The sequence below is a fragment of the Lepidochelys olivacea genome, assembly GCF_965140295.1.
Source record: "Lepidochelys olivacea isolate rLepOli2 genome assembly, chromosome: 12".
Lineage (NCBI taxonomy): Eukaryota > Metazoa > Chordata > Testudines > Cheloniidae > Lepidochelys > Lepidochelys olivacea.
Window position 1 is genome coordinate 33,701,145 of NC_140422.1, and position 24,940 is coordinate 33,726,084.

General features: G+C 40.1%; 1 protein-coding gene across 1 annotated transcript in view; it reads left to right on the plus strand.

The window, feature by feature from the left end:
• Nucleotides 1-24,940, plus strand: part of CDH13 (cadherin 13) — a 797,859-nt gene that overhangs the window by 304,879 nt on the left and 468,040 nt on the right. The window contains exon 4 of the mRNA XM_084644551.1: nucleotides 3,514-3,633. Coding sequence (XP_084500677.1) covers nucleotides 3,514-3,633 — 120 coding nt within the window. The remainder of the gene's footprint in view (nucleotides 1-3,513; nucleotides 3,634-24,940) is intronic.

The window sequence follows — 24,940 nt, forward strand, 5'->3', positions numbered from 1 at the left end:
ATTAGTCTTTTTTTTTTTTTTAGCACATGCCTAAATATTAGAAAAATGAACCTCGTCCGGGCTTGATGCTTGTGTAATGGGACTAGGAAATTAAATTACTGGTATTGTATCTAAAAATGACACTCAGTAAAGTGAAAGGCCTGATGCAAAGCCTGTGGTGAAGTGGTGAGTCAGATAGTCAAGTGAGAGTTGGATGCCGGCCCGATTCTCCGTTGTCTAGGGAGACAGTAGCTGAATCCTTGTAAGCGCTGAGGCAAAATATTTCTGTCAAAAAGTTAAAATTAAACAATGCTCATTCCACTTCCTACTCCCTTGTTTATTGAAAAGGAGAAACATAATAAAGAAAAACTTTGTAACACAATTTCCACGCAAAGTATAAATGGAGTTAAGATTCCCATCTTCTAAATAGGATGGCAGATCTGAGATTGAACTCTTTCAACAGCTACCTGTAATTAACTCCTTTGTACTAATATTGTGGGAATCTTTCCGTTGCCTTTATTAAGTTTAATTGGATTGCTAGAGCTCTCTGGCCCAATCCTAGCCATGCATTCTGCACAAACAGCATGAAGAAAGCTTGAGTCCCATTGTTTAATTGGTAACTACTCACCAGTTATCAGTGGCAGAGTTTTGCTTCTATAATTTCTGTAACAAAATCCTATTGCTGAGACAACTTTTCTGGGGGGTGGGGCACAGCCTTCCAAGAGATGCTAATATTATAATACAATAATAATATTAAAGTGATATTGAGACAGTAGCTTACAACATTATCAAAAGGTATAACTTGTGCCATTTGAAATGATTTCATAATCTTTGCACCGTGCTCCAAGAAATGAAAAAGGTGCACCCAGCTACTGTGATTACATATACAAACTACAGGCCTGATTGAGTATGCATTGAAGTCAATGCAAATCTTTTCTGTGACTTCATTAGGTCAGGCTGTGTGTAAGCATAGAATTCCCAAATCCTGGCTTCTGTGTTGGTCACCATTAACAAGTCAGCATTTGCCAACTGCTACTGCACAGTGTTAGCTGACATACCATAATTTCTCCTTTTACTTAGAAAAGGAAGTAATGTGGTAACTGTGCAATATATATATATATATTGGTAAATGTTGATGTCTTAATGGCGGCCAGTCCAGAATTCTTCTGCTTCCCTTTTCTTTTTCCAATTTTGTTTATGTGAACTTGATAGTGACGTATATAGGCTACTAGCTTAATTAGTCATATCTGCGTGGTGGGTGAAATGTACCCCTGTGCAGAGGGGCAAGCATCCCTTTAATTTCAGTAGGTGACAAGAAAGAGAATGTTGACTTTTTAGAGGTGACTAATCAGATGTAAGTGTTACACAGTCATCTGTACAGGAATGAAATTTACTTTATATGAGTATACAGACATCTCTGACTGAACTACCAAAGCCCCATCCCACCCTGCACTGGACTCATTGTAAAACCCTGGAAGAATTCTTTATTGTTCCAATATCTTGCTCATAATGCAGAGGTAAGGTCTTCTAGTCTTCCTACCTCCTTTGACACCTCCAACACTTTGTGATAATGAATGTGGACTGAGGTAGTGACCAGTTGCATAATCTTTGGTTTTTTGCAAGAGGGGAACAATCTGAAAAAAGTTTAATGATGATTGATTGTGGGAAAATGTATGAAATAATTGTTCATGACTCAAGTCTTCCAGTACTAATGGAAATGGGTTCCAGATAGAGCTAGTCCTAATTTGTATTGGCAGCAAAAATAGACACAAGACACTGTGATACAGCAGTACATATGGAAATCTGGTACTAGATATTGCCTGACTATTGCTGAACGCTGACCATGCCTTTGAGTGGTGTGGATCTGGAAATGCCTCCCACTGAACTGAACACAGGGATCCATACTACAGGCAGGAATCAATTTCTGTTGCCTTGTTCATTTGCAAAGGCATTTTGGGAGATTATTCTTCAATGTAATGTAGCACTTCATGAGCTCAGAGGGGTTGGTGAGACTAGGAGTCAGCATGGATCAAAGTTGTCATCACTGTAGTTCTATTTGTTCTAAGCTGACTAAAGGAACCTTTTCATTTTGGACATTTCAACGTTCATTCCTTGTCATGCTCCTCAACCACGTCACATAGACATATGGCAACCTAAGCTCCTGCCTGTATTTACAGCAGAAGTGAATTTGAAAGCTTACTGTATTGTACATTTGCCTTTCGGTAGAATTCAGCTTTTTTTATTTTGACACTTTCAATGTTTTTGTCTTCAACTTTCTCATGAATTTTTATTAGGCAAAATTCATTTGGGAGAGAAATTGAAAGACAAAACAAAAACACGGACCCAAGTGTCTTGCATATTGAAAGACTAAAGAGAGGTGGCAATGTGCATAGGATGGAGGGGAAAATATTATTAGGGTGGGCCTCAAAGTAATGAAGGCTGAAAACAGATTTTCTTGATAGTTCTTCCTCCTCTTTGACTTCAGCAGGATTGGAATTGACTATTGCAGGCCTGAGTTTCCCCTGCTTTCTGTTCATTGTCCACTTTGAAAATTCATACTAAAACCAATTGAGGCAACAGTTTTCAGTTACTGCAGACTGTATATTAGCCGGAGGCACTAGCAAGATAGCAGCAGGAACAGCCCGTGGTTGTTTCCTGACAGAAACAAATCGTGCCTTTTAGAAAGCTCATTTACAGAATGACAAAGGTGTTGCATCAGCCACCATTGAAATGCATCCACCTCTGGGATATAATGCAGCAGCTATTGTAACAATACCCGTATACAGCAGTTTGGGTCCAGAAGAGAGGGAGAATGTAGAATGTAATTACCCCTGCTGAAATTTACCGAGATTCTCCCATGGATATAGCTACTGTGATCACGCAAAACTGTCATGAGATCTTTAATGACCATAAATGATCAAAACCTACCTCACTTTCACAACTGATCCCCCCAACCAACATCTTAAATACACGGAAATTGCTTAGCATCAGGTTTTGATTCTACCTGACTCGGATGGAAATGTGATACTGGTAGAATTAACCAACACCACTTCCACCAGTATGTTTGTTTACCTGCAGGTCTCCTACCCAAGCACTTAGCTGGCCAGATCTCATCTGGTTTTTAAGATTCAACAGGTTCATCAGATGGGAAGGTAGCACAGTCAGAGGTGAAGATTTATAGAGCTACTGTGGTTGCTTTCAAGCTAGGCCATTTTTTCTACTTAGGCTGAAAGTTAGGCTACAGGAATGCAAGATGAACAGTGCATGCATAAATCATTATTGGCATCGTCATAAATGGAATGATCCTGAAGATCAGACTGAATAGTTTAAAGATAATCATTAATCACAAAAATGGTTCAAGTCTTGAACTAACAATACTCTTCCTGCTAATGAGGGTTGAGAGGATGTATTGGCAAGGTCCCGGCACCTGGAATTTTCTAGTCAGAAATTAAGATCTATGCAATGGGGATAATAAATTCATGCTGTCCTGGAGGTCTTGGATAATTACTTCCCTCTTTTTTTTTTTTTTTTTAGGAAATCTTTAAGATTGAAGATGGCAGTCTTGGAATTCTAAGACAAAAAAGGGCCATTGTGGCAACAGCAATATTAATTCCAGAAAATCAGAGACCGCCATTCCCCAGAGTCGTGGGCAGGGTAAGTCTTGACAAAACAGAGCATCAAATTGCGATATTAAGTAATTCATCCATTTCTCTTCGGTTTTTCTGTAGCATCTATCACAGTGGTAGATATATGCTGGACAAAATTAAAGAGCATGGAAGCCAGACAGAAAGAGGTGATTTCTCTCTTTCCTTTTGGGACAGAGGAGCATGATTTTGATGCATGTTGGATTTTTACTTGAACGGGATCAGTTCTGATAAAACGGGTTTATCAGAGTGGTATGTTTTTAACCTCGGCACAAACTTCACAGTAACAGTCACCTAACAAATGTGCTTGTCCAGTATTGATGTCCACATGACAAGTCATGAAGTTCTATTTGAGAACAGTACATTCCCTCAGGATGGGATATCTGGTGTCTGATTTTGTTTTTAATTGTGGCTATAGCACCCAAAAACTGACATGCATACAAGGCTTTGGACTCCTTTAATCAATCTACAGTACCCAAAGACCATGTGTAGCTGGTGGCTTTTTTGTATAGATCTTTCAAAACAAGACCCTATTTTGTGTATCTCTGTAGACACACACACACTCACACTCACACCCCTGCAGTTCTTATGCATAGATTTTCTGAACTGCACACATATAACTTGCATATCCATTTGGCAATATTGCTCATACAGCAACAATAATTGAACATACAAATGAGTCATTTAGGCATCATTTGTTATAACCGCCTGGACATATTTTGCACATGGGCATTTCTGAAATATGGGCTTGTAACTGGGTCAGCACTCACCTCTCGGGAGCGCCCCCTTCTGGTCTGGTGTGTCTGTGTTCTTTCAGTTCTGGTGACCCCTTTTGGTGGTTCTTAGGCAGTTTTTTCAATGACTCAGCCCTCGTCACACACATTGTCTTCATGTTAACCAGAACAGACCCCTTCTGGGGTATATAGTCACTGTCTCTCTAGCCCTCCCTGGACTTTGATTTTTAGTAGTCCAGCCCTTGTATGGGGCCATATCCCCAGGCATTCCTCCTGGAGATACTATCTTCCTGCAGCCCTCCCCAGGCTTAGTCCTTAGTCAGTCCCCGCAGCCAGCCAGGAGCTCCCTCAATACTCCCCCGGTCCCTGCTAGCAAACTGTCTTTGGCTCAGTCTTAGCAGCCAGCCAGAAGCCTCTTGCTGCCTTGGTCCCTGCCAGCAGACTGTCTTTGGTCCTGCTGCTCTTCTAACCAGACACCTAGTCCTTTTTTCTCCAGCTCCAAGCAGCAACTAACTGCTGCTCTGTTCTGCAGCTCCTTTTATATGCCCCCCCCCAGCTCCCTGATTGGCTGTTCCAGTGGTCCCTCTGGGTGCTTCCTCACAATCAGTCTAGGCTGCTTGGAGGACCTCTCCACTGCTCCTTTTCTGGGATGGGTGTGGCAAAACCCTGAAGCCTCTAGCATTTTATCCTCCTCCCTGCCCTTGTTCCTCACACTGATACTAAACAGATCTCATCAGAAGATTTCTTTTCTTTTGGGGCAGACTTGAATTTTTTTAAGTACAAGTCTTGTTTAATTGTGAAAAATCCACCATGGCTAAGCTTTTTCTTTGTTTGTTTAAAATAACCAATAACTTGGTAAGCGGTTTTTGAACATGGGCACAATAAATATTTGATATCTTAATGTCTACATGGTGCAGCAATGTGTAGTAAGGATGTGAGTTTTCTAAAGTACACAAATTGTTCCATGTAGACCCTGTTGGTGTGCACTAAAAGTTCGCTAGTGTGCTTTAACATAGTGCTGTTTCAAAGAGAAGATGGCAGCTGTCGAGTTCTCAGATGTGAGTGATTGAGACAAACAAGAAAGTTATTTTATATACAGATCTGGTAGGTAGAAGTTTGGTTTGGGTTTTTTTAAATGTATTCAGTCACCTTCATATTAAATATGAAGGGCAAGCCCTTTGAGATGTCTTTCATAGGCTGTACATCCATCCACCACAAAATCCTTTTTATCTAATAATAATAATAATAATAATATATTTTAAAAAGATCCCTTTATTCCTTTCCATAAACCCAATATCAACTAACAACAGATGGTTCCCAAGTCACAAAATTTAGATGCCGATCTGGATTTCAATCTCTGAGAATTTGATTCAGCACTTACAGAAATAGAGCCCAGCCTTGAAATTCAGATCTGGATCCATGGTCCAATCCTGACTCCCTTCTTCTTTTGGAAGCGGTTGAGTTAGAACCATTTCTGCTATTGCTATGATGTAATTTTAACTGGCAACTTCATTCCAGCACTGAAAAAGCCAGTGATGTTTTCCCCCTGGAATCACCGGAAAAGGTTGTTATTAGTGACAAATTATTCTAGAGTAGAAATAATAACCAAGACTTATTGTAAAACGTAAACGTTACCAGATAAATAGCTGGAGGAGCAAATGAACTACTACCTCGTCACATCCAGCCTCAATATGCTAATCCCTATAACATCCTTTTATGTTGACTGAATAAAATAGATTGGGGGTCTTAATCCTGAATTAAATATATTCTAATTTCTATCATATGTTCATTCATTAATCGTACTTGGCAGAATCTCTTGGTTGGAAAACAAGTATTTTGCTGACCCAGGTTACCAAAAAATACGGCAGAGTGTTTAAGAAACCTTGTGGAGCACGATCTACGTCAAGGTTCCAAAATTAGTTTAACTTGCAAACTTTTCTTTCTGCTGGTTGAAGCCCATGTTATTTTCCAGGGTGATTCAAAATTTTTGCCAGTTCTCCTGAGGTCCGCCCCCCCGCTCCTCCCACCCCCATCTACAGGGAAGCCTGTGCTCTGTATTAGGAACAGAAAGAGCCCTAAAAAGTTCAATTGTTATAATTGTCTGGCAGGTTACAGTATACACATAGGCCATGGAGCCAGGACAGTCATCTGGGCAACAGCCTTTATCCTAGCCAAAGTTTGGTGGTGCTGTGACCCTGTGTCCCAGCGCACTACACCACTCAATCAAATGTAGAGAAGGCATGTGTAGGGGCTCAGAGGTCAGGCTGCTTGGTAAAGAGGAAGAGGAGAGGTAAACTGCAACATGAATGGAACAGGCACAGCACAAGGGAGCTGGATCATAAAGGTCATTGTACTGACCTTCACAGAGTCTAACTTCTCATCTGGAGGGTTTAAATCTAGGGAATAAGAATTTGGTTTGTTTTAGTATTCCATTCATTCATGGGCCTTTCTGCCAAAATACCATTAAGGCTAGTAGTTTGGAGGGTGTCGTGAGTTGCATATCATGAGAAACTAGTCTGAAATTCACCATCTCACCTTATGTAGGTCTCCAAACAACTGCCAAATAATACCACCATTCAAAATAGTGAGATAGGATAGAAACGTTTTTACCTCTATTGCGAAAGTGTCCATCCATATAGTATCCCAGTAGCTTGACAGCATTATTATTTATTATTATTATTTGTATTACTTTCACTTTGTTGACTGGAAGGCCTTTTCAAGACATTTAGTTGCCAATTTGATGGCATTCGTTGTACTTATCCATGTAGCAGCGGAGACCACAAGCAGGTTCTCATCTTCTCTGCTATCGCCATATGAAAGAAGAAGATTATTTGTATTACTGTAGCACCTAAGAGCCCTAGTCCCTATTATGCTAGAACAAAGAGACAGTCCCTGCCCCAAAGACAAGAGATGGATACAGACAGGAAAGAGAGTACAAGGAAACAATAAGACAGTATTGGTTAACATGATCAGCAGCGATATCAGCATGCCAACAGCCTTGGTGTTGTCAAGTGTTTTGTCAGCATCATGGAAAAGGAGAGTTTAAAGAGAGTTTTGAATGAGCAAAATGTGTTAGAAACAATATTGATCGTACTGCTCAGTGTCTTGAATCAAGACTAATGAGCGATTTCAAGCTAATGGGATAAATTACTTCACAACTCTGTGCAAAAATTCACTGGAATCTATAGTTATAGCTAAATAACAGTTCTAATGTGGATGCCTAAACTTAGGACAGAAATCCATACCAAGGCACATACATATTACCCTGATTTTCAGCAGTGCTAAGCATCTGCCCCTGCCATGTAAGGCGGTAAGAACCACAAGTGCTCAGCGCCTTTGAATACTGGGGAACTTATCGAAAAACACTTAAATATAGGTTTTCAGTTGGAGTCTGTGCATAGGCGTGGGAAGTAGGGGTGCAGGGTGGGGGGTGTGGGATGCTGCAGCACACCCAGGTCTTATGTGGGGCCACTGGCCGCAAGCCCAGGCCTTCACACCCCAGCCCAGGGCTTGGGTCTTGGCCACCGGCCCAGGCCAACTCAGGTTCCAGCTACCAGCTGCTGGCCCACTTCCTTGCTGCTGGCCCTGTGCCTGGGGCCCCACACCCAGGGCTCTGCTCTTGGGGGGCTGGCCTTGCCCCTTGGCCACTGGCCCCTTGCCCGGGGCTCCAATCCTGGCCCCGTGCCAACCCCCAGTCTTTCCCCTTTACCCCTGTCCGGGTCCCCCCCTCACGGAGACACGGCCCTGCTCCCGGCCCCAGCTGCTGGGAGCGGGGGTTGTGGACAGGGGTAAGGGGGCTGGCTTTCAGCACCCGCACAATTAAAAGGGTTCCAGCACCACCGAGTCTGTGATATTTTGGGGACCACCCAGGCGAATAAGGGGTTCTGTCACCCCTGCCCTGTAGCTTCAGGGTGCTTTGGTGTTGTGCAGATCTCTACCAGCAGTAGCCTGTCCACAAGCAGAAGGCCTCATCCTGGCTTCCGCTAGCCTAGTTATTCCTTGCAGGGTGACAGTGTCTAATTTAAGTACCCAGGTCTGAACATTTTGCCCCAGTCTCATTTGAAAACAAAGTAGATTTTGTATGTTTCTTTGAAAATGCAGGGGAAAATATCAGCAGTGTTTCAAATAAAGAGAATGAAATACTTCAGAGCAGCAGCAGTGAATTGCCAGAATGTACTTAATAAAACATTGTAAATAAAGGATACATTTTTTAAAAAGGCTCTAATTCTTAAAGTACTGGTGGCGGGGAAGGAAATTTGTATACTTTCATATTTTTCAAATCCAATAAGGATCAGTGCTGACAATGAAAGCATTTGATTTTATTTCCATTTTGGATGCCTCGCTCAAACATCTGCATTAGCTATGCTCTTCGGAAAAATGTCAACATCGGAGCACTAGTTCTGGCAGAAAATCATGGAGAAGTCGAATTTACATTCCTGTTACCAGTCATGGGCAAACCTCAGGAAGCCTGGTGTTCTGATTAAGCTACAAATGCTTACTGTGAGCAGCTTCATGAGTTCTGAAAAGGTGACTTTGCATTTCGCAAGAAGCAGTTTTCTCAGATTTCTGATTCTTTCTGCTTCCTGTGAGGCTCAGACATTCCAGGAGAGAGAAACACAGTAGCATCTGTTACTGCATGAGAACCAGGAGAGAACCTACATTCTCTTTTTTTTTCATCCAACACAGGAGAATAGCTTTAAAACCTAATATAGTCCCCATAGAGTTACAGTAGGCTCAGTCATCACAACCACGGCTAACTGGACCCTTCGTCCTCCTTGGTTAGTCCTAGAATGTTGTAAGAGGGAGGCTGTGGACACTTCTTTTGCAGCCACCATCTTCTGCAACTGGTTTTCTACTCTCAAAACCCACCAGAAATGCTGGACTGAATTTGGCCAACTGTGTGCCCAAGCACGCCACGATGTGGGGACTTGTCCAAATCTTTTTGAATTATCTGGATATCTTGGGTCTGTAGAATTGGTCGGGAGATGTTACAAGAACATGCTTTCTTGTGAGATTTCTGTTCCTTTCTTGTTTCTAGACACACTCCTTTCTTGGCCAGACATAAACGTGAAGTTCAAGGCATGAGAAAAAGAAAATAGGTAAAGAAGAAAATAATACTTAAATAGATGTTTTCAGGTTTCAATAGTTGTCTACTTTTGATTTGTAGTTTGGGATGTTTCATCTTTTATTCAAAATTGGTCACTATTTATGTATATTATAGCATACAGAAAGGACATTTTATTTAAATGCATAGGTGCTGTATATATACTATGTTTTGGTAACCCTACCCTCTTATATTTGTGTCTCTGCTGGTAGAAATCTCAGAAGGAAGGAGAACAACAAAATTCAAGCAAGCATGTACAGTCTAGGTGTAATAAAAACATAATATTAAATGTTATTGAATTTGCTCCTCATAAGGATGAACACAGCTGACTCAACTGATAAAAAGTTATAACGAGTTATAGTGCAGGGCCCCGAGAAGAAAAAATGAATTAGTTCTAACTCTATGCAATCATTTTCAGAACAGTTCCTACTATGGAAAGTCACTAGCAGGATTTGTGCCTGAAACAGAAGCGTAGTTAACAAATGGTGTTTATGAAAGCAAGGAACAAAGAAAGAAAAAACTTCTTGTCATAGACTATACAGTTTGTGTGACTGCAGCTAGGGCTGTGATCCAAATGTGACTTGGGGCAGACGTGGGCTGCCCAAATCACCTGCCAGATGGTTAGAGGCCATTCTTTTGGTGAGGCAGTTCACTTAGAGCCTCCCATGTTGTTGTTTCTGACTGCTGCTGTTTTAATGTCTGATGTGGCTCTACCTACAGTTAAGAAAAGAAAGGAACCTGATTAACTATAGGTGAGTATAGAAGCACCGTATGTTGTATTATGAAGTTGATCAAGGAATAGTATGCAGGCTCTTATTAACAGTACTCTCATCTACAGTTTATAATGCTGATGTTACTGTGTTGTCATCTGCTATAGAAATATTGTAGTATTTTCTTCATAAGGAAAAGATGCTAGTCACCCAAAAAAGCCCATTCCTCCTAAAAATGCTGTCATCCCATATAACACACGGCTGAGGATGTAATAAAAGAGATATTGAAAACGGTCTGAAAAATAAAAGGCCACTGTCATTTTTTAGACGTTTCTGCTTCTTCATTCGCAGTCACGCTGGATTTTTGTAAACTCCTTCCTCTCTTGTAGCCCTGCCTGTATCTCAGATCTGTGTGCCAATAAAATTCAGGATCGCCCCTTGATTCAAACTCTCACTAGCAACCTAATGTTTTTTTTTAATTCAGCAGGGTTGCAGCTGACTTGACTGTCCACTGTGACTGATGAGAGTGTAGCGTTCCTGTTGATGATACGGTATATGAATAAAAGGAATTAAGAACCAAGGATGCTCCCATAATACAGAACCACAAGGGAAAATCAGAAAACAAAACACCCAAGTCCTTCCCTATGTGACAATCAGTGATCAGAATGACAACGTTTTGCTTTCATCTTTCTGTTCATACTGTTTACAAGTTATGTGGCGTTTTCTTGGCTCAGTAAGATGACTGGGATAGTGACATAATTTCGGATGCTCCTAGCTCTTGGTGCTCATCACGCTGACAAGAACATTTTGCTATACAGTCCTTCCGCTGACCCTCCTTTGTTCCTTCCAACTGCTCCATCAGCACATCTGTTTAGTTTATTTGGCTGCCCTGACTAGCCAGCTTATATTTGTGGCCCACTCTAATTCTGTGCTTCCTAGAGAAGCACATGGTTGCATGGAGATAATAAGGGCAGAAGCCAACAGCCAAACTCCTTGCTGGACCATGGATGGGAGCAGGACAAATAGCACAAAACAGGAGAGTCAGGGGGAAATAATTTTATTTCAACGTTTTAAAAAATCATGACAACATAGGAAACTACAAGGGTTTGAGGACAATATCCATTAAGCGTCAGTGAAATTTTGGGAGTTAAAACAGGGAGGAGATAACTATATTGCATGGGAGGAGAGGGAAACTTGTCACTTTTTAAACACAAAATCTTAATTCAATTTGTAGCCTAGTAAAGCAATAAATGTAGACCTCCTGCTCAGTAACATTATTGACCTCCTACTCTGTCTACTTAGGAACAGGATTATTGCCTTGTCAACTGAGAACCCCTTCCTTGGTATCTCTTAATTAAATAACGATCATACCTATACTGTGCATTTACGATGAGAATTCTGGTGGTTTAGCAGATCCTGTGCTTGTGCAAACTAGCTTGCGTTCCTAAGGGAATACAATGAGATTAAAATATTTTAATACGCTCTTGGCAACCCAAGCTTCTGTGTCCAGATGGTCTGGGCTATACATGTTGACTGTTATTGATGTGTTTCTTTTTGCTCTTGATGGTAAAAGTGCAGGGATATTATATTCAATTTTTTGGTGTCCCTCCATATGTTACTCTTCCCGTTTATTTGTCCACATCAAGTGAAATGAAGTACAAAGCAGTGGGACATACAATTCTGCTTTAATTACACTGATGGGTTATTTGTCAGTGCTCCATAAAATTATGGATATTTATTCTATGACAAACTAAGAGTGGTGGTTCTATTTACTTAGTGATTGCCTCTTGTCAGTCTTTAACAGTAGCGGTACATTGTATGATGCTTTCTATTTGGAGTGTGACCATTATACTAATAAAGAGCTTAGGGTCTAAAAAATGTAGTCACAAGTGGTCAGTTTTCTAGACATGCTGCTAGGCATCTGGAGAGGAAATACTCTGGAAGATTAGTGTTTTATCTGGGCTGGATCTAGGCGTTTGCTATTGATCCTACACAGTCACAGGGAAATTGAGAGTCCATAATGTTACTATATGAATTTATAGGAAAATTTCTCATGAGATGTGTATTTTGTTTTAAGGGTACCCAGAACATGGACTGCATGCTTACTGATTGGATGATTATCTTATTTACACATAAATAAAGCACCCATACATCAAGGTTCTTAATCACATGCCTATCTTTCAGCAGCGGAGCTGTGCCATTGGGACAGTTTAGTTGGGGCCTAAATGACCTACTGAAGATGATGTAGTTTGAAATCTGATGATGTAGTTTGAAATCTGAGATCAGATTTATGAGTGGTATAAGGGGACAACCGACTCTACTGACTTGAATGAAATTGTGCCCATTTATTTAGCTCTTGATGAAGTGAGCAGCCCTCCAATCAAACAAAGGCTTTCAATGCTAATACGTGAGTTATTAAACTGACATTTTAATTTTCAATAAAGGATCTATATTTGATGTCCCAATGAACCCATTAAGTCAAAAACGGCACTCCAGCTGTATCTGGTTTTCTGAAGGGCTCTCTTCAAACTTTCGTCCTGTTTAAAATATTGATAGTCACATAAACAATTAGAGTAAAATATGTTCTGTTTAAACTAACAGAGTCCTGGTGAAAAGTCTTGTTAAAACAGTTATGTTTACTTAAAATGTTTCAGAAGAATCAACGTTGAGCAGTTGGAATCAGACAGCTTGGAAAACTAATTCAGTTACAATTAACAATAATTCATCTCCAGTTTTCAATGTTTTGTGACGGTAATAAGGAGAAAAGAAGATTTAAGGAATACTTTGCTAATCTAGTTACCATGGCAACAAGTTTGGTTGGAGATACAGTAGCTCTATGGCAATGATGGAATTAAAATTTTCTGCCTAATATTGAAATATCCAGGACCTAATTTCCTGTAGCTTCATAATAAATCATGTTAATGACCTTAGAGGTAGATCCAAAGAGATATAACCTTGTCCAAGCTCTGGAGCTATTCAATAAAGTATATTACAGATTAACTATTGTGTTGTTTGTATTAACCTAACCTTTGAATTTAAGGAAATCTTAAAACTCTTTTATGGGAAAGAATTTCTAATAGATATGCTGCAACTCTTGCTAGTTAATTGCTCATGTGAGATAACCACAATAGAGCAAAACTCTAACAATTCCTTTTTAGTTGTTATGCTGTTGGGAGCTAACTTTTTTGAAGAAAAAGTGGCAGGTTTTTAAAATGGAAATAAGAAAGTGAATGAATGAAATATGCTTTTTTAAAAAAGATTTTGTCTATTCTGCTGCCCTACCTAATGAACCTAACTGAAAATTTTAATTTGTTTCCGTAGTGGTATCTGCCCAAATGCTGATACCATGGGCTTGTTCAGGAGCAAGAGTTCTGAGTTAAGAAAACAACATTCCAAGAAATCAGACATAGGGCCTGATTCTGCCACTTAAGCAAACAGTCCCATTGACATTATGAGTTGGAAAGACTTCCAATAAAAGATATCTAGCCATTTTAGGGATGAAAAGTGCCTGAGTTAATAACAATCTCTCATCCTGATCATGCTTCCCTGTCCCTCATGAAGGATTGTTCCTTTCAGTCCAGTTTTAAATTCTTTGTCTCCATTTCATGTATGGCAAGTAATGGGACTTATGCATTTCTCCCAAGGTGATTATTCACTTGTCTAATCACTCCATTGAGAAGTTTTCTTGATGTACATCTTAAATTTGTCATGTCTCAATTTAATTCAGTTATTTCAAGTCAACACCTCCTACCCTTTCTCCCACTCAGTCAAATCATCTTGTACAATCCCTCTTCCGTCTTGGTGTTTTTACTGTTGACCGGGAGTTCACCTCCAATTCTAACCTCCCAAAAGTTTAGGCATCTTTAGATCCAGAATTTCAGTTTGTGCCCATCTCTCTGCTGTTAATTTGTGAAATTGCCTCCTATAAACCTATTTAAAGTAATATCTTCCTTTAAGTGGGATTATGAGAGGCAAAAGGAGCTACTCAGTGATCCATATGTATAGCTAGGCTGAAATATAACAAGCATGAGAGGCCAGATGTGAAGTGCATTGAAGTCAATGGAAAGGCTCCCATTGATTTAAATGGGCTTTCTATCTGGCCTATGGTGCGAACGTACTAACACACATTTATATCCATGTAACTATCTAATAGAGATGGACTGACCCAGCATGGTTGAAGACTTGATCTTGTTGTTGCCCAGTCATTTCCACCATCTTCATTCATCCCATTTCCTGCTACACCATTTTAGGCTTTCTACCCCTCTAAATAATTCTTCAGCAGTAGCTATTCATGATTTAAAGTAAGATCGACTGAATGGTGCTTTAGAAGAAAACTAACTTATCCCCACATATGTACAAGCCAAAACATGTTAGCACTCTGAGCACTTATTTTGCTGACAGGGTTTGTTAAGTCCAGTAGAGAGGAAGACAGTATGTGGACTGGCCCTAAGACAGTCATTTTCATTAGCTATCACTTGTTAAACTGATATTAAGGAAAGGTGACTGGTAGATTATTTCTAAAAGGAAGAGGATGATGTGTCCTGCATATGCGTCCTCTACAAAGTAACGTAAATATCTATGATTCAGGAGATGATGGATTTTTTTCCTTCTGACTGACCGCCAAATTCTTTTAATCATAAGTAATTAATGGTGACTTTTTTAATAACTGTATATTAAAGAGAGAAAAATGTGTTCATCAGTTGAACAAGACTAAATATGTGAGCAGAATTAACAGAAGGGGAAAAATGGTTCCTGTAGTAGCCTATTAAAATGTGGAAATTGATCTAATACAGAGAGATGCCACATGTAGAACAACACAGCTGAGCATTTGGATTCCTTACATCCATTAATCAGAGAGCAATGCTACTTTCTGCAGACACCTAATTGCGAGTCCTGGGTTCTACTCCTCGATATGCCACTGATTTGCTATGTCACCTTAAAAAGTTACTGTAATTCATGCTTCATTTTCCACAGTCGTAAAATAGGACACATTACCTACCTTGTTATAGACAGATAAACTACATTTGGGCTGGCTTCTGATTAGAGCAGGTTGGGAAATTTCTGTCAGAATGATTTTTTTAAATGAAACATGCCCTTTTCATACAATCAAAATTTTCTTTGGGAAAATTTTAATTTTGTCTTTTTTTGGGGGGGGGGGCAGGAAGCCAGGGTCAGGATGGGCAGGAGGCAGGAAGAATGAGTGCCCTGGCTGTCTGCCAACTCAGTTGTTGTGCAGTGAGGCAACCAGGTTGGGGAGAAGGTGGGGAGACCAGTGCAAGGGGAGTGGAAGCCCACCTGGAGGTTCTTGTCAATTTCATTTTCTGCCTACTGGGGAAGAAGGTGAAATTGACAACAGCCTTCCAGGTGGTCAGCCACTGAGCTGAAAAATTCCATTCTGGATCTCCCAAAATGGAATCTTTTGAAATATCTGCCCCATGGAGAATTTCAGAGGTTTTACTTTTCATTTTGAATTGTGGTGACATTTTTTCCAAAACCTTGACATTTTCCAGGGGACAGAAATTCCATTTTCAGGTCAGCCCTAATTCTCATCTCCTTTGAGCAGGTATAATCCAGAATAACTTCAGTGAAGTCAATGTAGTTACTCTAGGTTTTCACTGATGTAATGGAGAGCTGAATTTGACTTTTGAAATGTAATTATTTAAAAGAATATTCAAAGAATCTAATTTATTGGTGTTTCTAAGGATTGATTTTTTGCTTCATTTTTATTGCAAAACATGACATTGTTGTAAACCTAGTGCTAGGTAAGATTGTCATGTCCCACTCTAGTGACCAGAGGATAAGAATTCACTATTGCTGCCAGCTAATGCTGGCTATTTATTTTAACTCCAATGCCAAAGATGACCTCTGCTTTGGTGTTTATGGTCCTGAGTTCAATCACTCCTCATGACCTAGAATAGGCTATAATTTGTAAAGCTCCCCTAGGTTGAGATTTGAACTTCTGCAAGCTTCAGAAGGTTAGGCTGAGCATTCCTGATGGGAGCAGTTTGTAACACTTGTCAAGTATGTTTCATAGAATCTCAGCCAGAGGGGAACAGTGTGATCTTCTAATCTGACCTGCTGCATAAGGGAGGTCACAGGACTTCCCTGAATTAATTCCAATTTGAAGTATAGCATATCTTCTAGAGAAATATCCAGTCTTGATTTTAAAATGTCCTAATCCAGCACAACCCTTGATAAATTGTTCCAGTGATTAATTACTCTCTCTCAGTTAAAAATTTGTGCCCTATTTCAAGTCTGAATTTAGCTAGCTTCAGCTACCAGCCCTTAGAACATGTTGTACCTTTTGTCTACTAGATTGCAGAACTCTCGGATACCAATTTTCTGTTCCCCAGGTAGGTACTTTTAGATTGTGATCAAGTCACTCCTTAGCCTTTCCTCTGATAAATTAAACAGATTGAGCTCCTTGACTATTATAAGGCATGCTTTCTAATCTGTTAATCATTCTTGCAACTCTTCTCTGAACCCTCTCCAACATCCTTCTTGAATTGTGGAACCCAAAACTGGACATAGTATTCCAGTAGCCATCACACCAGTGCCAGGTACAGAGGTACTATAACCTCTCTATTCCTCCTTAATATTCCTGTTGCTTCTCATTCGCACTTTTGGTCATAGAGTCACACTGGGAGCTCATGGTCAGCTGATTATCCATCATGAACCCCAAGTCTTTTTCAGAAGCACTGCTTTTCAGGATAGAGTCCTCAGTCTTGTCAGTATGGCATGCATTCTTTGTTCCTAGATGTATGGCTTTATATTTGGCCATATTGAAACACACGTTTGCTTTCACCCAGCTTGCCAAGCAATCCATATCACTCTGCATCAGTGATCTATCATCTTCGCTACTTACCACTCCCCAATCTTTATGTTATCCACAAAGTTTATCAGTGTTGTGTCCTCTCTGATAGCTGAAATTAAGGATATAATACTGCTGCTAACTAAGGCAGTTAATCTTTGAGCTGAATGGCCTGGATCAGTGCTTTTGGTGCTTAAAGTCTGTAGTTCTTTCCTCTCTGACAACCCATTGTCAGTTGATTGGGAAAACTTCTGTGGACATACTCACCCATGGGTCATAGCTTGGGTAAGCATAAGGATTAAGGAAGGCCACGATTAAAGAAGGCCATGATTACATTATAGAAAAATGTGAAGGATGTGAATGCCAAGGAGAGAAAGGGATTATTTAGAATAATAAAAGGTGATGTAACAGAGTAATGGGACAATAATAAGAGACAAAATGAAAGCTGAATATCTCCTCACAGTAAGTTGTACTGTTCTGTGGAAGAGTTACCCCAAGGATAGCAGTGGAAGGCCACCTCACTTGGGACATTTAAAACTAGAGTGGACAAAGACTCTAGTAAACTTGAAATAGGGAATCATTGTACACTGATAGTAAGATGGTCTGTGTAATCTAATAGGGTTTATTTTTCATCTCTGGGTTCATCCAGGGTTATTTGACTTGCATCAGTGTTCACTCTTAGTCTTGCCCCATGTGAAGGGCATTTTCTTTCCCTTCTTTATTTTACAGTGTTGTGTGATAATCTGATCAAGGGACGGATGTACAGTATGATTCTAACTTCCATGCTGTCTGCTGTGGTTCTCTTTCATAAGCCTTCCAATTTTTTTTCCAACAACTTTCTCCAGCCTCTTCCAGCTGGCCACAAAGGGCCAGGTCCTCTTATCTTTCTCATTTATTATTAAATTCTCATTAACCACCTGTGCCACACAGTTTGCAACCTTATCCATGAAAATCTCTTTCAAATGTTCCTTTTAGGCTTTACCACATGGAAGGGAAATGATCTTGGTGCCTTTCAGGCCAGGATGTAAAAATGTAATGAGAGAGAAGCTCCAACAAATCTTCTAAGCATGTGTTTAAAATTAAGCACACACTTCTATCCCATTAATGTCAGTTAGAAGAGGCTATGCTTTGCTGAGTCAGGGCCCAAGGGCCTGATCCAAAGCCTACTGAGGCCAATGGAAAAGCTTCCATTAAGTTCAATTTCCTTTCAATCAGGCCCAACTGCTTGGATGTTTTAGTAGGAACAGAATGTAATTTGGGTTGATAACTTGAAGCAAGTGTGAAATAAACTTGACATGTACATAGCTGGTTTTGTTGCTTTTTCATTTCTTCGAGCAAAAATTTCGAAAGTACATCTGGCAAAAATGGGCTTTTCATCTAGCCTCAAATTTGTCTAGTTTCACTAGATTAGGTTTTTTTTTCATTGCTTTAGAAGTTTTGCCTTTCATTTTTGTAACACATGCAAGAAACTATTAAGCATACATTTTCAATTGAGCTTTCTCAGTACTTGCCAGAGACTTGAATGGATTTTGATAATAAAAATCTGCACAGCGATGAAGTCCAGAAATTGAAAGCAGCAGCAATCCTTATAATCTAATAACATATACTAATATTTTTTTTACTTATTAGAATTGCAAGAATTGAAGAAGTATGGATACAGCTATGAGGAAAATTAAAGTCAGTGGCTTTATTATTTTGAGGGGAGGTTCATGTTTAAACCTGATTAAAGATATAATAGAAAAATATATTATAGTTTGACAGTAATTCCTTAACTCATTTTATTCTTCATAAGGTAAAACAAAATACATACAAATTACCAGAGGAATTATTGCTTGATTAAATTCAAAGTACCAGTGGTAATCTTTTCAGAGAATAGTACATGCATTAGGGGAACTCACTCTTCATATAAAGAAAAAGTAAAAGGTCTATGTGAATTTTATCAATAATAAAAATTAATGAACAATACAGCACATGCAGAAATTGAGTAAATATGAAAACATAAATCAACATCTAATATTACTGTGTTGTTGGGGTTTGTTACATTTGAGTTTGCTAAGGGCACTGGAACCTGAAAATTAATTTTAATTAATAGAATCTATTCATGTCTGAATTCATTTTGGGCTCTTTACACAAGCATCCAGTTATACTATTGAATTCTGTTAACTTATTTTATGGTGACAATCTCAAGGAGCAATTATCACTTAAATGATTTTTTTTAAAGGAGTGGAACACAATAGTGAGACACAAATCCCACCAAATACTATTATTATCTGTTACTGTGAAATCTTAAGAAGCAAGCACAGTATTTCCTGTAGGGAAGAAGTTAAAGATGTATACAAACTGAGGAAGGGCAATCTTTTTAAGCAGTGGAAAATAGATTTTTTTAAAGGGTTTTTTTAAAGGTTGGTAGTTTCAAAGTGCAGATAAAAGCATTCACATTCAGTTAACAACCATCTAATGAAAGTTTTGCACATTTTGGTTGCTGAATATGTGCTCTGATCCTTTATCTTGTTGACATGAAAATACGCTTGATAACATTTGGTTATGTCCATAACCTTCCCCATCATAAACCTTTATTCTGTGTCTACTCCAGACAGAGTTTATGCTATCAGATGGAGGTTTGTATACTGCTCTGATTCATGCTCCAGTACAATAGTCACTTTTTACAATACAGAGAAAAAGAGCCAAAGATTTTTTTCCCCCTCACAAAAGAGCAATTTTCTAAAATTCTTATTTGACTGTCAGAGTTAATTATATTTTATGATAGGGCTGATTTTTTCCTATCAGGGTTTTAAATCAAGAGCTGGAGGAAAACTACATCTAAATTGCCATTTTTTTGTTCTTGATCCTCTTGAGGAGTGACTCCCTATTGATTGAGTAATGAACTATGTAGACCCATATCCAGTAGCAGGATTTTTGAAAAGGAGAAAGGGCTGTGATGCAGAGCTGGGGGGATTATTTCAAAGCGCATAATTTATTAGATTAGTTTAGCTTTGTTTTCTGAAAATATATTGTGAACATACTTTGATTTTTTACAACTTTTTGTTCTTCATACTTAGTCAACAAACATTTTACACAAATATTTGACTTTAAGGGATGTTCGTGAGCTATTTGCTTTTACAGTGTTTTCAAAAGTTTATTATTTGGGGTGTGCAATTGATCGCCTTTGTTGTCTGCCCTCTTAGGGGCCCTGGGCCAGCAAGTCTTATTGAGTTATTGGACCCAGCTGGGAAGGAAGCAGGTGATTATAAAAGCCAGAAAGTGACTTAGTTGAGAAGGAACTGAAGGTACCAGATGGTTGCATGCAATAAGTTCTGAAGCAGGGGGAATGAACAGTATGTCCTCCCTTCAGGGCCTCTGGAAGCTGTAGCCCATGGTATGCAGAGGAACTGCTTTTTGCTTGGATGTTTTCCCAAGTGTTTATGCTGAAGAACAAAACTGTGTCCTGAAAGAGACTTAAGCCTGAGAGTAAAAAGAAAAGGAGTACTTGTGGCACCTTAGAGACTAACCAATTTATTTGAGCATGAGCTTTCATGAGCTATAGCTCACTTCATCGGATGCATACCGTGGAAACTGCAGAAGACATTATATACACACAGAGACCATGAAACAATACCTCCTCCCGCCCCACTGTCCTGCTGGTAATAGCTTATCTAAAGTGATCATCAAGTTGGGCCATTTCCAGCACAAATCCAGGTTTTCTCACCCTCCGCCCCCCCCCCCCAACAAACTCACTCTCCTGCTGGTAATAGCCCATCCAAAGTGACCACTCTCTTCACAATGTGTATGATAATCAAGGTGGGCCATTTCCTTGAAGAGAGTGGTCACTTTGGATGGGCTATTACCAGCAGGAGAGTGAGTTTGTGTGTGAGGGGGCGGAGGGTGAGAAAACCTGGATTTGTGCTGGAAATGGCCCAACTTGATGATCACTTTAGATAAGCTATTACCAGCAGGACAGTGGGGCGGGAGGAGGTATTGTTTCATGGTCTCCGTGTGTATATAATATCTTCTGCAGTTTCCACGGTATGCATCCGATGAAGTGAGCTGTAGCTCACGAAAGCTCATGCTCAAATAAATTGGTTAGTCTCTAAGGTGCCACAAGTACTCCTTTTCTTTTTGCGAATACAGACTAACACGGCTGTTACTCTGAAGCCTGACAGTGAGTCCTTCCTGGGTTGGAGAAACAAGCCAGCAGCTTACAAGGAGGAAGGAAATCAAAGAGCTTTCAGGATGGCTACACAAAGACTTCCTGTGCAATCACATATTGACAGGAGTATTCACAAGACCACTAACATCCTTGCAAATAAAATATCTCATACAAATATTCCCAGAAAGCACATAGAAAGGGTGGAGAATACCATGAAAATTAATTCATTATTTTTATTCAACTACTGTAAGATCATGAGAAGTTTCTACCTTCCAGTCAATCTCCATCTTCTCTAATTATGAGATAGTCAGGGAAATATTGCCCAGCTATTAGGATGCATGGCTCTGTCACTGACACTGTATGGGCCACCCTTACTCATGCTGAGTAGTACCTTACTCCCTAAATGTTAAAATCTGTGAGACAGATTGTTATGCCCTTACTGACAGAATAGTGCCTCAGAGTTACTCCATGAGAAGTTTAATCACTTTAAAGAGACATCTTTTGCAGTCAGATGCTACTCTAGATGTATAAGGGTATTAGAATCTGGCTCAATTGCACTGCTCACAAAGTAAGTTACTACTCTATGTGAGTAGGGGATAGGAACTAGCCCCATGGGGTCTTGGAGTAATCTGCTGTGCCCAGGTAACCCAGCTGTCAAACAGGTATAATAAATCTTACCTAGCTCATAGGGATATTTTGATGCTTATTTCATCTTAGGTTTCAAACCATTTTGATGTCTTTGCACTTATATACTGCCTTTCAGTCAAAGTCTTTCACATTTTCATTTTGGAACTTTTCATATACCAGGGGAATGAAATAGACTTGAGAAGAAAAAACAATATTTCTTGATAATGGAAACTATCTGAAGTATTGACGTATTTTGTGTTCTCATCTAATGATTTGTGTTGACTTTGAGTTTTGATTAACGTGCTGTAGCATAAAGAAGACACTGTGGATAGCAGCAGATGGCTAGCTCTTCAGAGAAGAATCAATATTTATGAACTGCTTATGGTATTAAATGTGTATTCATATCTGTGGCTTTAAAGTTATAGGGTTGTATTAAGGTAGAGTAGCTGAGTCTATTACATTTGAAGTGAACCAAAATAGACTGTATCACACAAGTTGAATAGGTGTGGAGATATTCTGTTGGGTGTCTCTAGGCTTCATTTTCATTTGTTTCTCTGCTGGACTATCTTCTGGATAAAAGGAGAGAGGCACTGAATTTGAGTGCTGAGTTTTCTAATGGATACACAATAGATACATGTAAGGCCTAATTCGCCTCCAAATAAAATCAATGGATTAGGCATATGCTGCATGCATGTAGAATAGTGAGAAGACTGTAGTAATGAACCTGTCAATAAAATGTCAAATATAATAGATAAAGAGTTGAAAGAAATATAATAGATAAAGAGTTGAAAGTAGCTGTCTGAGCATGTTTATTGTACATATATACCTTAATGCTAAATCAAGTAAACAACAAGAAGTTGCTTTTAATTAGTGTGTGATAGCCAGGTACGTCAAAAGTACTATTTTAAAAAATTCTATCAGTGCTTTTATTTGGAGAAAAGCTATTAAAATTTTAAATGGGACTAGTATTGTAGTAAAATGACAAATCATAATCAGTTGTCATAGGAACGCATCTACTGAATGGACTGTAAATTGACGCTATTTTTTTTTACAGGAGCAGCCAATTTCAATTTTTGGATACATGTCATCAGTTAAAATTGATATACTAGGCTGTATGTTGAGATTAGGGGATGAATATACTATATAGTCTTGTAAAATTCTCAAAACCTTCCAGAGAGGGAAAGGAGACCCAAAGAAGTAACCCTAATTGACAAGAGATCTGTCTTCTCATCCATAGACTCTTATAGCTAAATTAAAATGAGTGCTTCGTAGTTGGAAAGACCTGACTGTTCTTTATAAATATCAGTTTCAAAACCCCCTGAGCTCCTCATATTAGTTGATAATCCTACAAATGTCTTAAGAGCTTTCTTAGCCCTGGTCTACACTAGGACTTTAGGTCGAATTTAGCAGCATTAAATCGATGTAAACCTGCACCCGTCCACACGATGAAGCCCTTTATTTTGACTTAAAGGGCTCTTAAAATCGATTTCCTTACTCCACCCCTGACAAGTGGATTAGCGCTTAAATCGGCCTTGCTGGCTCGAATTTGGGGTACTGTGGACACAATTCGACGGTATTGGCCTCCGGGAGCTATCCCAGAGTGCTCCATTGTGACCGCTCTGGACAGCACTCTCAACTCAGGTGCACTGGCCAGGTAGACAGGAAAAGAACCGTGAACTTTTGAATCTCATTTCCTGTTTGGCCAGCGTGGCAAGCTGCAGGTGACCATGCAGAGCTCATCAGCAGAGGTGACCATGATGGAGTCCCAGAATCGCAAAAGAGCTCCAGCATGGACCGAACGGGAGGTACGGGATCTGATCGCTGTATGGGGAGAGGAATCCGTGCTATCAGAACTCCGTTCCAGTTTTCAAAATGCCAAAACCTTTGTCAAAATCTCCCAGGGCATGAAGGACAGAGGCCATAACAGGGACCCGAAGCAGTGCCGTGTGAAACTGAAGGAGCTGAGGCAAGCCTACCAGAAAACCAGAGAGGCGAACGGCCGCTCCGGGTCAGAGCCCCAAACATGCCACTTCTATGATGAGCTGCATGCCATTTTAGGGGGTTCAGCCACCACTACCCCAGCCGTGTTGTTTGACTCCTTCAATGGAGATGGAGGCAATACGGAAGCAGGTTTTGGGGACGAAGAAGATGATGATGATGAGGAGGAGGCTGTAGATAGCTCACAGCAAGCAAGCGGAGAAACCGGTTTTCCCGACAGCTAGGAACTGTTTCTCACCCTGGACCTGGAGCCAGTACCCCCCAAACCCACCCAAGGCTGCCTCCTGGACCCAGCAGGTGGAGAAGGGACCTCCGGTGAGTGTACCTTTTAAAATACTATACATGGTTTAAAAGCAAGCATGTGAAAGGATTACTTTGCCCTGGCATTCGCGGCTCTCCTGGATGTACTCCCAAAGCCTTTGCAAAAGGTTTCTGGGGAGGGCAGCCTTATTGCGTCCTTCATGGTAGGACACTTTACCACTCCAGGCCAGTAACACATACTCGGGAATCATTGTACAACAAAGCATTGCAGTGTATGTTTGCTGGCGTTCAAACAACATCCGTTCTTTATCTCTCTGTGTTATCCCCAGGAGAGTGAGATATAATTCATGGTCACCTGGTTGAAATAGAGTGCTTTTCTTCAGGGGACACTCAGAGGAGCCCATTCCTGCTGGGCTGTTTGCCTGTGGCTAAACAGAAATGTTCCCCGCTGTTAGCCACAGGGAGGGGGGAAGGTTGAGGGGGTAGCCACTCGGTGGGGGGAGGCAAAATGCGACCTTGTAACGAAAGCACATGTGCTATGTATGTAATGTTAACAGCAAGGTTTACCCTGAAAGAGTGTAGCCACTGTTTTATAAAATGTGTCTTTTTAAATACCGCTGTCCCTTTTTTTTCTCCACCAGCTGCATGTGTTTCAATGATCACAGGATCTTCTCCTTCCCAGAGGCTAGTGAAGCTTAGAAAGAAAAAAAACCGCACTCGAGATGAAATGTTCTCCGAGCTCATGCTGTCCTCCCACACTGACAGAGCACAGACGAATGCATGGAGGCAAATAATGTCAGAGTGCAGGAAAGCACAAAATGACCGGGAGGAGAGGTGGCGAGCTGAAGAGAGTAAGTTGCGAGCTGAAGACAGGGCTGAAGCTCAAATGTGGCGGCAGTGTGATGAGAGGAGGCAGGATTCAATG